The 12,874-nt window shown below is 37.1% G+C and overlaps 2 protein-coding genes across 2 annotated transcripts in view; one reads left to right on the forward strand and one right to left on the reverse strand.

Annotated features, from left to right (window-relative positions):
* Window positions 1-1,351, forward strand: part of LOC107584802 (cytochrome P450 27C1-like) — a 16,849-nt gene extending 15,498 nt beyond the window's left edge. Inside the window, exon 9 of the mRNA XM_016271565.1 lies at window positions 643-1,351. Within this exon, the coding sequence (XP_016127051.1) occupies window positions 643-759 (117 nt within the window). The 3' untranslated portion in view covers window positions 760-1,351. The remainder of the gene's footprint in view (window positions 1-642) is intronic.
* Window positions 1,352-6,455: 5,104 nt separating this feature from the next.
* Window positions 6,456-12,874, reverse strand: part of LOC107584838 (kalirin-like) — a 97,112-nt gene continuing 90,693 nt past the window's right edge. The window contains exons 40-45 of the mRNA XM_016271601.1: window positions 12,312-12,362; window positions 12,117-12,194; window positions 10,770-10,955; window positions 10,501-10,672; window positions 10,253-10,419; window positions 6,456-7,478 (exon numbers count right to left, since the gene is read on the reverse strand). Coding sequence (XP_016127087.1) covers window positions 7,260-7,478; window positions 10,253-10,419; window positions 10,501-10,672; window positions 10,770-10,955; window positions 12,117-12,194; window positions 12,312-12,362 — 873 coding nt within the window. The 3' untranslated portion in view covers window positions 6,456-7,259. The remainder of the gene's footprint in view (window positions 7,479-10,252; window positions 10,420-10,500; window positions 10,673-10,769; window positions 10,956-12,116; window positions 12,195-12,311; window positions 12,363-12,874) is intronic.

Consider the following 12,874-nt stretch of genomic DNA (forward strand, 5'->3'; position numbering starts at 1 on the left):
ATTTGCTATTGACTGTTCAAATGCGGAGTTTTGCGCAGCGCAGAGTAACGCGTTGTGTGTGTGCGTGTGAGGGGAACAGGGTCACGTCACAGGAGAGTGAACTGTCTGTCAGAAATCATAGCACGTCAGCTGTCTTGACCGCGGCTTGTGTACTGCATCATCACTGTGTCTGTTACGCGACTCTGTTGCCCTTTCGGGCTTGAACTGATGGTAAAACTAACGACATTATTAACTGTCTTGATATTTACTTTGAAAGCTGAAGCTCGCGATTATGGTAAGGTTACGTTCTGACGCGTGCTTGTGGTGTTCGGCCAATCACAATGCACTGGGTCAACTGGCCAATCAGAGCAGACTGCGCTTGTCAAAGGAGGGGGCTTTGTTGAAAACGACACATTTGAGAGAGGCGGGGCATAGAGGACCTACAATAATGTACAGTATTTGAAAAAGAATGTGTTTTTTGAACATTAAAGCATGTTACACTGTTACATGAATCAGCGACTGTACATGTTACATGTTATATTCTGTTACACCAAATAATGATCTTTAAAATAGCATCATATGACCCCTTTAACCTTCAGTTACCTCACTATCGTTATTTCTCTCCCTCTTATTCATTTAACCCTTCACACTTTTACCCCACAGCTGATGCAACATTATGAGGTCAGAACGGAGGAAGGAGCCCCATCCATACAGCCCAAAACCAGAACCCTGCTCATTCCCTCCAAACCCATTGACCTGCAGTTTATCCCTCGGGCTTGATACCAGCAAACAGTACTATTAATTCAAATAATTTCGCCTTAAATGTCCAAGGGCCTCGACCTGTTTCTGTGAAATGCTGCATGTGGTAATTTAGGGTAGAAGATAAAAGTCGGCCAGCTTTTAAAATAAAATACAACTGAGCTTCAATATTATTAGAGGGATTTAGAGCGGAGGTGTTCAAATCGCCTGGGTTGCATTATTAAAGAAGTCTCTTGCAAAATCACTATTGCTCTTTAACAGTCTGAAGGGAAAGCAGACAGGGAGAGACAGAAGAAAACCTTCTGTTCATGTGCTGGTGGCAGTGACTCTGCAGAGATCATGCGGACAGCCTACAAAATATGCTATTTGCTATGGCCATCAAGTGTCTGATCAAGCAGAAAGAATGTTCTTTAAAAATGTTTTCTGATGTTTATATATATATATATATATATACATTTAATATTGATGTTATGGCATTTGTTCAAACTATAATCAAAGGACATCCTTTGCACTTTCCTAGCTATTTGTTTTGAGCCAGGCTGAAAGCAACGAATTAACTAGAAAATTTAAAGCTGCAGTCCGTAAGTTTAGCCTCTTTGTCGCCATCTCTGTGGTTAGCTCATATCACATCGGTTAGCTCATATCACATCAAACCATTCAAATTATTATTCATATTGTTATACTTTATTCTCAAATGATTAATGTTAACAACATCAGCATTGGTGACTATGAGTATAGTGTGTATTAGCATGTAGATTTCAATTTCTGCACAGTCTAATCTAATTGTCATACACTTCGAATTTCATATTAAGAAATTCTTTTAACCCAAAAAGCAAATGATGCTCCCTTTGAACTAGTTTTCTTTAAATCTTTGTAATCCCAGGCTATCTGTAATCAGAAGCACATTTATAACTGGAATATAATTTAATTTCATTCACATGTGTTTCATAAACACATAATCCTTTCTGGATTACAATCCGCCATCAAAATGATACATTTAATTATTCTGGCTGCTGTGAGAAAAGGTTATAAACGATCCTCCACCTGCAGGATACTCACATGCAATAGCCTAGTAGCCGGGACAACTTCTTTATGTTTACAGACGTCACGTAATGACGTAGTGCCATGCTCGAATTTCCTGCGAAAACCTACCCGTACCACTCAAATTAGAAAACATTATTATAAGCTAACCGTTGTGAATCGGGCTAAAGTAAGGCGATAGTTTTGAACACTGGCTGGTTATGTACTTGCTCAAATATTGATTTCAGATCATTTTTAACCAAAAAAAGTTACGGACTGCAGCTTTAAATATAAACAATGAACTAGAAATGGTAGTTTGTTAAAAAAAAAACCTGTTGCCAATTGACCGACACGGTGACTTGCATCTGTGAAAAGCTTATTGCATTTCTGCTAGTTGCAAAGGCAGCATTTCTCATTTTATTTTTGTTTATTTTGATGTACTGAAATAACTAAAATTGAAATAAAAATTAATAAAAACTATACACATTAAATAATAATAATGACAAAAACACTTAATTACTAAAACATTAACTAAAATTGAAATGAAAACAGAAAATATACAAATGAAAACTAATTTAAAATAAGAACTATAATTGTATCCAGATACTATAACATTGTAGCTGTTCTTGTATCAATAAAGATCAATTTCAGTGTTTCAGTTGCAGTGCAATAATATTAGAACAAGGACATGCACTACAGCTATAATAGTTAAGTGCGTGCGATTCTCTGTTGCTCAAGAGTTGTCAGGTATGTCAGCTTCTGAAGCGACTTGGATGAGCGGCAAAACTCTTGAGCAACGGAATCAGATGGGTGATTCCTGTCACGTAGTACCTGTAGTACTTTCTATTTTATATGTGAAAACTTGTGCTAAAGGAAATATTTCTATTGAATTATACGAGATTTTGCTCTGACTATTTAAGTTAAGGTACTTTGGTAATTATAACTTTATTATTTACACAGTGACAAAATGAACAAGAGGGGAAAAAAAGCTGAAGCCACTGCTCAGTTAAGGATTGAAGAGTTAGTTTATATAAAGCTGTTGGAGGTATTTTTTAACCATCTTTTTTAAAAAGCTTGATATTTTATCAGGGTATATGCAGGATTTTTAGGCTCAAATTTAAGACTTTGTAAGACCTGCACAAACAAAATGAATAGAGGGGTAGGGAAATGTCTATGGTAACATATTAAACTGTAAAATTACTGTAAAAAGCATGATTTACAAGTCAGATACAAATTTTCACAAAAAGTTTTATAAAATGATAAACGTCACATTTCAGCCTTTAAACCATTTTTAAGAAACAGGATGAGTCAAAAGTATAAATTATTATATGAATTTAAACAATTATTGACAAGCAATTATTATATTAAATAGCATTAAATAATTAAACATTAAATATTTTACTGCCTTAATTGTTTAGATTTTTATAATGCATTATTTTCTTGTCGATCCACCAGGTCACATTTACAACTCTGCGTGATTGTAGTGTAAAAATATGGGTCGATTTTCGCATTGGTCTTCACAAAAACAGCAGATGGCTGATTGAAAATGCTGATTCATTCTCTGCCAGCAGGAGGCGCTTTTGGAACAGAAGAAATACAGCGGTTTCCCTGGTAACGGCAGAACAAAGCAGTGCTCATGTTTATTTAATGAAGTTTAATCGTCACACTAAGCCATATAGCGATTCTTGTCTTTCCCTCCCCAAATTTAAGACCTCTTGAAATCATATTTATGACTTTCTTGTACAATTTAAGACTTTTTATGGCCTTAAATTTGATACAACTAAATTTAAGACTTTTAAGGACCGCGGAAACACTGTTTATTATTAATGTGCATACCATTTTATCCAGTATACTCACACAAATATAGCAAATAACAGCAAATGATGCATAATGAGAGCATTTTTAAATTACTCATTTTTAAAAAGCTTTTTTTCTGTCATTCCATACACTGTGTGTGGTGCTTTGAGCTGAAATAAATGGCTTCCGTTAAAAATGTCTGACTCTAAATATTATCAAAACCAATAATAAAACCATCTCTGGTGTTATTTACATTCTGTAGTTTTCAGTTGCTGCAAACTGAGAAATCCTGTCCCCTTGTGGTGATTTAGATTTTTTTTCTTTTCTTTTTTTTGTCTAAAACTTGTGTTGTTTTTTCAGATTCATCTGCTAAAAGTGTCTCGTTTTGAAAAAATACAAGAATAAAGTAAAAATACAAACTTTTTTGGCGGGGTTCTCCTGGTTCATATTCCTTCATATAATTCATATTCCAGGGCCTAAATATCACATTATTGGGGTCGCTTCAACCTGCTGACATAAAAAACAGCTGGCGGCAATCGCAAATTTGGCAACACTGGTCCGCAATCTACATTTCATATAACTCCTCCCCGAACTTCCCGCTGCCCTGTATCTTGGTCTCTCATTGGCTGTAGGTCATCGCCGATGTGTTTTTCAGTCAGAACTCATTTCACACCGCGTGATTGTGAATCGCCGACAGCTCCAGATATTTAGCATGCCAAATATTTCGTGGGCGTTGGCGACGTATCGGTGATTCCCTCAGATCGCGTCTTTGATCATTCACACTGCGTGATTGTCATTTGCGTGAACGAGCACCGATTTGCCTCCGATGTCGGGCATTTGTCGGCGATTTCGCAAAACCTGTCGGCGAGTGAAAAATCGTGCTAAAATCGTGCAGTGTGAACTCGGCATAAAGCAAAGGTTTTCAGATACTAATACCATAGTAGACATGAATGCTTCGTTCTTACCCATTATTCACTTTATACCTCAGCGAAAGTTTCCAATAACAGCAGGGTTAGTGAGATAATGAGAGTAGTATCATGAAATAAATGTGAAATAAAATAGCTTTTATTGCGTTAACTTATGCCGAGTTCACACTGCACGATTTTAGCCGGATTTTTCACTCGCCGACAGGTTTTGCGAAATCGCCGACAAATGCCTGACATCGGAGGAAAATCGGTGCTCGTGCACGCGAGTGACAATCACGCAGTGTGAATTATCAAAGACACGATCTGAGGGAATCGCCGATGCGTCGCCGACACCCGCGGAATATTTGGCATGCTAAATATCTGGAGCTGTCGGCGATTCACAATCACGCGGTGTGAAATGAGTTCTGACTGAAAAACACATCGGCGATGACCTACAGCCAATGAGAGACCAAGATACAGGGCAGCGGGAAGTTCTGGGAGGAGTTATAGACCAGAATATCAGAATTTTAATAGATTGAACAATAAATATAAAAATAAAATGAACAATTATATCATACAGAAACAAACACAAACATTTGCTTGACCAGCCACAACATCAGCATAACAGTTACTGCAAAATTATTTACCTCCAACTCTGTTTGCAGAACACCCAATCCCTGTTCCCTGCATCTCCCTCCTGCATAATCTGTTTTTCTTTTTCTCCTTGTAGCTGGAAATCAGCTCACAGACAATTTGCGGGCTATGTATATATCTTTTTTTAATAATTCCAGTCTCGCTCGTCTGACGCACGCGGGTTTTCGCGTTATTTCCTTATCACTTCTCGCGTGTGTTTTGTTGTGAAACGTAGTTTGCGGACCAGACAGAGCTGTCGGCGATTCTTCCTATTGTGAAGTCATGCAGTGTGAAACCCCCTGTCGCCGATCCATCGTGCAGTGTGAACACAGCAGCAACTGAATGCTACCCCAGATTGTCACGCAGTGTGAAAACAAAGGCGATCCGAGTTTGAAAATCATGCAGTGTGAACTCGGCATTACTGACCGTGTGTTTTGTTGTGAAACGTAGTTTGCGGACCAGACAGAGCTGTCGGCGATTCTTCCTATTGTGAAGTCATGCAGTGTGAAACCCCCTGTCGCCGATCCATCGTGCAGTGCGAACACAGCAGCAACTGAATGCTACCCCGGATAGTCATGCAGTGTGAAAACAACGGCGATCCGACGAGTTTGAAAATCGTGCAGTGTGAACTCGGCATTATGTCAATCTTCAGATCATGTCATAGTACATTATTTCAAACAACTAAATCCATGAATCCTAAATCCTAAACTTTAATCCATTTTCCCCCTTATTGTTTTAATAAGGGAAAAGTGCTCCCTTTGCCTGACCATGGTTATCACTGGGACAGAGAGCAGGATGTAGATGACAGCAATGTTTGAGCGCTTATATAGGCAACTGCATTAACAATTTATTTATTGTTTCTTTAGGAGTACTTACTGTATTTTCACTGTAACATGCCCATGCAGTAACTACTGTGATACTGAGACAATTTGTATATTCTTGAAGTTGACTGCATTTAAAGCACTCTTATTAATACTAATATAAACTGAATTTTATATTCACATTTTAAGCACAATAGCTCTGTCGCAGCTAATGATAGATGCACAGATGTTCAAATGATACAGAACGCATAATTTCCAAGATGAAAAATTGTCACCTTTATTATGAACATTTTAACAGTTTAACAAGTGAAATACCTGCTAGAATTATTTTTTTATTTTTACGTATATTTACACGTATATCTGAGATCTGAACGCTGACAGCAGAGACTACTCTTCAGAAATCAACAACATCCATTTTTAATCGACTGATTTGAGTAAACATCTGTTCTTATTACATACTAAATCTGATGATGTCGAATGTAAAAATCAGAGGGCTGGGTTTTGGAGGCAGTGCAGACTACCAGGGTTTAGTTCAGGTGTGTTTTTTTCTTGAGCCTGACAGGAATAGAGGGACCATTTTGCTCTGCTGTGTATCTATTATGGCAATGTCAAAAATATTATGTACATATTTAAAATGATACAGAATAATACATTTAAATCTTTAGTTACAAGTACAGTTATGAGCATTGGGACGATTGTGATATTGCACAACTATTTGTTGGAAAAGTGCAGAATACTTTGTACAGAACACTGAACTGGTTGACAGAACTGAAAAGAAATAATAAATGTGCCACACCTAATAGCTGTAAAAATAAGACACTTGGGGGAAAAAAAAAACTTTCCAAAAATAAAATCTCAGTAAAAGAAAATATACACAGTGTGCAAATGACTTGGCATAGACAAACAGGAAAAAAGGGAGAGCCCCATTTAAAAACAGTCTGTTGCGCGTAATGGAGCATGTTGATGAGAAAGGATGACGTTAACATCCATACACATCCACACGTAATTCACTGACAAATTCACCTTAGTTTCCTCTCTATACAATACAATCTTTTTGTTTTTTTTTCATTATAAGCAATATAATATATTTTCTTGAGCTTCCTTTTTTAAATGTTTTTTTTTTGCCCATATTGACTATGGGAGGTGATATCGCACCATTTTTTGCAGCGTGCATCTTTAGTCCTCAACTGTACGGTGGCAGGGGAAAGGGGTGGTACTTCCTGTTCTGACTGACCAACAGTAGCTTAGCAGGAGGTTGAGTGGCATGCTTTCCCAGAGTAGGCTGGTGAAACTGAATGGTAAATGTGAGTAGTGGTTTATTCCGAGGTGTTGAGGGGGCGTGGCTTTACTGAGTCGAAGAGAGCACGTGACCCGGTACCCAGCCCTCTGCAGCAGGTGATTGGCTGTTTGCAGGTCGGTAAACCAGGCACATGTTCTGCTGATTGGACGCCAGGATCTGTACCTTCTCACCAACCACCACGCAGATCTCGTCCTCCTTCACGGCATTGTAATCCTGCGTCACTAGTACCAATGACAGGCCGTTACACTCCCCCTCATCCAACTCCTGGAAACACAAAAACGAAACATCTGAAGATCACAAAACATGAGACTAAACATTCTGATGAAGAATATACATGGGTTGAAAATAGCGCTTTTAATTCATTTTCATTTTGATGAACCGATACTGGTTCTTAAATCCCAAAAATCAATCTTTTATCTATGCTGTTTTCAGTTGATGCATGAATAAAACTTAAATAAAGATTATTTGTAGCCCACCTCCCATCCAATATCTCACAATAGGCTTTGTACTTTGTTACTTTTGATATGAAACAAAGTCTCAGCTTTCAAATTCTGTCAATTTTATTATGAAATTCAAACAATAAATACAGTTTTGGCGCACTTTGTCACCACCTCAAATCGGGCGGTGGCCCTAAAACGCACGTGAACTGATCATGTCTTCCTCTTTACTAGTAGCTGCAGCACAAAATAAACATGAATGAACACCAGAAGGTATGCTGAAAGATACAGTACAACTTACAGAAATGTATCATGTCTCATGTAATCTGTTTTAACTGAAATAGATGTCAATTAAACAGTTTGTAAACAATGTCACGTACGTTACATTTACCTCAGAAATGCCAGTCCATAGCTAGCTAGCTAGAAAAATTTACTCTAGAAAGAGCATTTTGCTAAATATGCATATTACATATTCATTTTAGTTCTACTTAACCTGTTCTTCAATATTTAATATGTTTAAATAAATCCATAATAAAAACAAGTTTTTATGACAGCCAACCTGTTTATATTTAAAAAAAACTTAAATGTTTATATTTAAAAAAGTGAATTGGAGTAGAGATGTGATTAAAATGTTTTTATAGATGTTATAAAAAATGCCTTATGTGCAATTTAAATGTTGTATTCAGTTATTATTACAGATTACAGTATTTTACCACCTTACTGCATTACAATTTATAGAGATTTTTTCCCTTGAGAATGTTGCCTTATATTCAATTTGATTTCTTCTGGCTAGAAATATCTCCAAATGAATCAAATCAAGATCGGAGTAGAATTTAATTGCAAGCTTGTGAATTGAAATCAAATCAATTTTTTTTAAACAAATTAAATACATTGACTTTAACAAATGTCCTTCAATCATACGGTCGAACACTTCTGACAAATCAAGACAAAGCTTCAAACAGAGGAAAGTCTGTTCCTCACTGTCAACCTTGACCTGGCATGAGAAATAAATAGCTGGGTGAAAAGCTTAGACATTAAAAAATAAAAAGTAGCAAGCAGCTCCTTCAGTCTGGTATTCAGTGACCGTGTGATTAGGGACACAGAAAAAAGCAGGGTGTGCCAAGGCCAAGATACAAGCTCACCAGAGAGAGAGAGAGAGAGAGACTGCGGCGAGAAGAAAGACAACAAGAAAGACAGAAAGCGAGAACAGAAGAAAGAGACCCTGCAGAGAGGAGAAACAGGTATGGAACACGGGCAGAGCTGGAAATCTAGGCCATTCCCCCCACTAAGAATAACTAGCAGGCATCTCTCCTCCCCTCAAAGACAATTAGAGTGGAACTTCACAGCACTGCAGCACGGGCACATCCAGTTCAGCAAGGAGACGCATGCACAGACTGCAGCGACTAGTGTAGTGTGAACCAATTATGTTTAATTACATCTATCTGGCCTGGATGAGACGCTAATTAAAATGGTCTGGGTAACTAATTGATTTAGTTAGATTACACAATGCTGTTTAAGCACAGAATGCTATTGCGATAATTGGTCTCCTGTCACACAGGCTTTCACTCTAGAGCATTTGTTGTGGACATCAGTTAGACGTAGAGTTCAGATCATTTAGTAGGTGTGAAAGATGGTTCGGTGCAAGGCTTTTAAACTTTTTGATGCTAAAGACCCCAAAATATGATGAGCCCCCCTAAAATATATGAAGGCAGCTACACTACCATTCAAAAGTTTGAGTGGAATAAATATATATACAGTATATAAAGTGTTTCACTCCGTCTCGAATCGCGCTTGCGGAAAGCGCTTGAGAAACAATGTCTATTCCGCGGTTTGGTACTCTTTCAACTCGTTTTTTCGAAGTTGAAAGCCTCGAGCAAGACTGTACGACATTAACATTACATGATTTGACTGATTTTTACGTAGAAAGGTCGACAGCGCACTGCATTAAAAGAGATGATCATTCATGTTTTCATAACCGCTGGCCAAATTCAAAAACGAAACTAAAATTAAATCATCTTTGAGAGCAAGGGGGCCCCCTGGTGTTTCAGGGGCCCTTCGCAGCTTGCGTATTTTGCGTATAGGGAGGATCGGCTCTGTATATATATATATATTAATACTTTTATTCATCAAGGACACATTAAATTGATCAAACGTGACAGTAAACACTTACATTGTCACAAAAAAACTACATTTTAAAAGAATGCTGTTCTTTTGAACTTTCTATTCTTCAAATAATCCTGAAAAAATATATATATATTTTCCACAAAAGATGTATTAAAATGGAAAACAGTTATTTTAAATTGTAATAACATTCCACAACATTACTGTTTTTACTGTTGATCAAATAAATGCTGTCCTAGTGGGCATACATTTTTTTTTCATTGTTTCCTACCACCATGATGGAATTTACCTACAATCAGAGCACTTCTTACTCCTTACTACCACTTACTTCAGCAATTATTGATATGTGAGCAATTTGATTAATTTATTGTTATATATGAAGTTTTTTTTTCTAGAAAATGTATCAAATATTGCTAACTGATTGACAGTCATAGTTATTAATTGATGTGAGATTTATGTGATATTCTGAATCATGCTCACCTCCTCTACATGCTTATTGGGCTTGTGGGTGGGGCTTCCGTTGGGGGCGGTGTTGGGTTTGAGGGGGGTGGAGGGGTGAGAGGATGAGGAACGGCTGCTATTGGACAGCTGCCTGCTCAAAGAACCTCCACTCTCTTTTTTCTGGTACTCCTGAGGGTTCTGGAGAGCTGATGAAAAACAGACGAGGAGCAGGTTATGAATGAACCAGCAACTGAAGATACCAACTGCCACCTTCATAATGCGCTCACCCGTGAGGAAGTTGATCTGCATGTCCAGCAGTTCTCGGATGCTTTGAACCCACTCTTTCTTGATGTCGATGTTAGCGGCCTGTAGCGTCAGTCGTTCAGATGAGCCACGACATGACAGCACAAACTTACAGGGGTCGCTGTCCACATGTTCCTCCATGCTCAGGTAGCTCACCTGCACAGGTCAACACACAAATAAAACTTTTAAGACTTTATTTCAAGTTGGGTATTTTGTTTCTTACCGCACTTGTATCAACTTGTGCTGAATGTACCTTGATGCTCTTTTTAAACTGGTACCCTGGTGTTGACGAGCCCTTCCGAAGCAGCTCGCTGAAGATGACGATCTGTTCGAAGAGGAACACTCTGCGCTCTTTACTGCGGGACAGAACGCCAGAGTCCTGCTCTGTCACAAAGAACGTGTCCTGCTGCAATAACTTCCCCTGAGCTGTCAACTTCCCCTGTGCAAACAAACATAAGCAATCCTAAGCAATCATCAAAGCACTGATAGATACAGTATATCTGCACCTTTTCATCACCTGATATTTCAAGAAAATCAAGGTTATGTACTTCTGTTTCTGTGATTTTCCAGCACTGCACCTCAGACAAACTGTCTGAATTTTTGAAAGCAGATTTAGTTGTAGAATGGTGTGTGTGTGTATATGTGGCCTGTGCATCTGTTACTGAAGCTTGTTTCTGCCACAGAATAAAAGATAAAAAAGATAATTGCAACTTTTTATCTTACCATTCCAACTTTCTTTCTTATAATTAGGAGGTGTGTCAAGGTTATGTACTTCTGTTTCTGTGATTTTCCAGCATTGACCTCAGACAAACTGTCTGAATTTTTGAAAGCAGATTTGGTTGTAGAATGGTGTGTGTGTATATGTGGCCTGTGCATCTGTTACTGAAGCTTGTTTCTGCCACAGAATAAAAGATAAAAAAGATAATTGCAACTTTTTATCTTACCATTCCAACTTTCTTTCTTATAATTAGGAGGTGTACTTACGAGTTTATAATTGTAAGAAATAAACTCGTAAGTACACCTCCTAATTTTGAGTTTTTTTCCCTCAGAATTGTTATAAACTTGCAATGGCGAGTCGCCATCTCGCAATTCTGACTTTTTACAATTTAGCAATTACCTTTTTATTTATTTTTTTAATCCTGTAGCAGAAACAAGCTTAAATACTTTGTGACTTTTATGCCATCTTTAAGTAGCAGTTTACACTTCTTAGATGCAACTTGTGCAATTTTTCAGGACTTTCTCTCTTGACACATAAAATAACTGCATTTTTCTGCATTATTATTTGGAACTTCATTAGTTTGTTAGTCCATTACATCAAACTTACAGCTGATTGGTCCGTTGTTAGTGAACGTTCCAGTTAAGACAAACTGAAGTTTCAGTATAAACCTAATGTGTTAGCATAATGATAGAACTCTATTATTACACTAATAGATGTATCATGTTGCTTTGAGAAATTATCTGTCAGTGTAATTTTACATTGGCACTCACTGCTTCTGGCAGTCAACCAAACGTAACTCACCTTTGTGATTACATTTGTAATTGTAATAGTTATAGTTACATTAACTAACAATTGAATGTACCTCAAAAGAGGTGATTTTACCTCGTAGCCCTGCAATCGTCCAAGATTCATCATGTCGTTACATTGTTTGGGCACCAGGGACATCAGCTCAACTGCTTTCTGCAGGACAGAAATTAAAGACCAGCAATGTCAAAACATGACAGGACACTAAAGATAGAAGTGTATGTGGTCTATAGAATTTATATATATTAATATAGAATTGCTTTAGTGACCTACCTCTGTCTCTTTACAGTCCAGACCTGCTTTAGTGCTGTACTTCAAAAAGTCCTTCAAATAACAAATAAAACAAAGAAACTTAAAATAGGATAATAATCTGTCCATATAGCATTGTTATTGTTAACCAAATCTATGTATATAACTGAAATAAAATATAAAAACAGTTTATTTCAGTTAGCAACATTTCAAATTTTTGTGTAGCTTAAGTTGAAGTACCAAAATTACTAAGTACAATGAAAATGGAAAAAAATAAAAATCGAATTCAAAATATTACGACTTAATGTAATATATTAATAATACTAAAATAAAACTGCCATTCGGTACTGCTACTGCTACTACTACTAATAATAATATAAAAAAGAGCAGTAAAACCCATACAAAAATGTATTTTGATATCGATTTTGGATTGAGTGTCTGTTTTTAGTCTGCCCTCTTCTGTCTATTATTAAGAATGGAAGAGGGGTGACAAACTGAACTGACATATTTTTTCAATTCCCTGTCAAATTTTTATATATATATATATATATATATATATATATATATATATATATATATATATATAT

The sequence above is a fragment of the Sinocyclocheilus grahami genome, unplaced genomic scaffold (assembly GCF_001515645.1).
Source record: "Sinocyclocheilus grahami isolate Dianchi unplaced genomic scaffold, SAMN03320097.WGS_v1.1 scaffold63.1, whole genome shotgun sequence".
Lineage (NCBI taxonomy): Eukaryota > Metazoa > Chordata > Actinopteri > Cypriniformes > Cyprinidae > Sinocyclocheilus > Sinocyclocheilus grahami.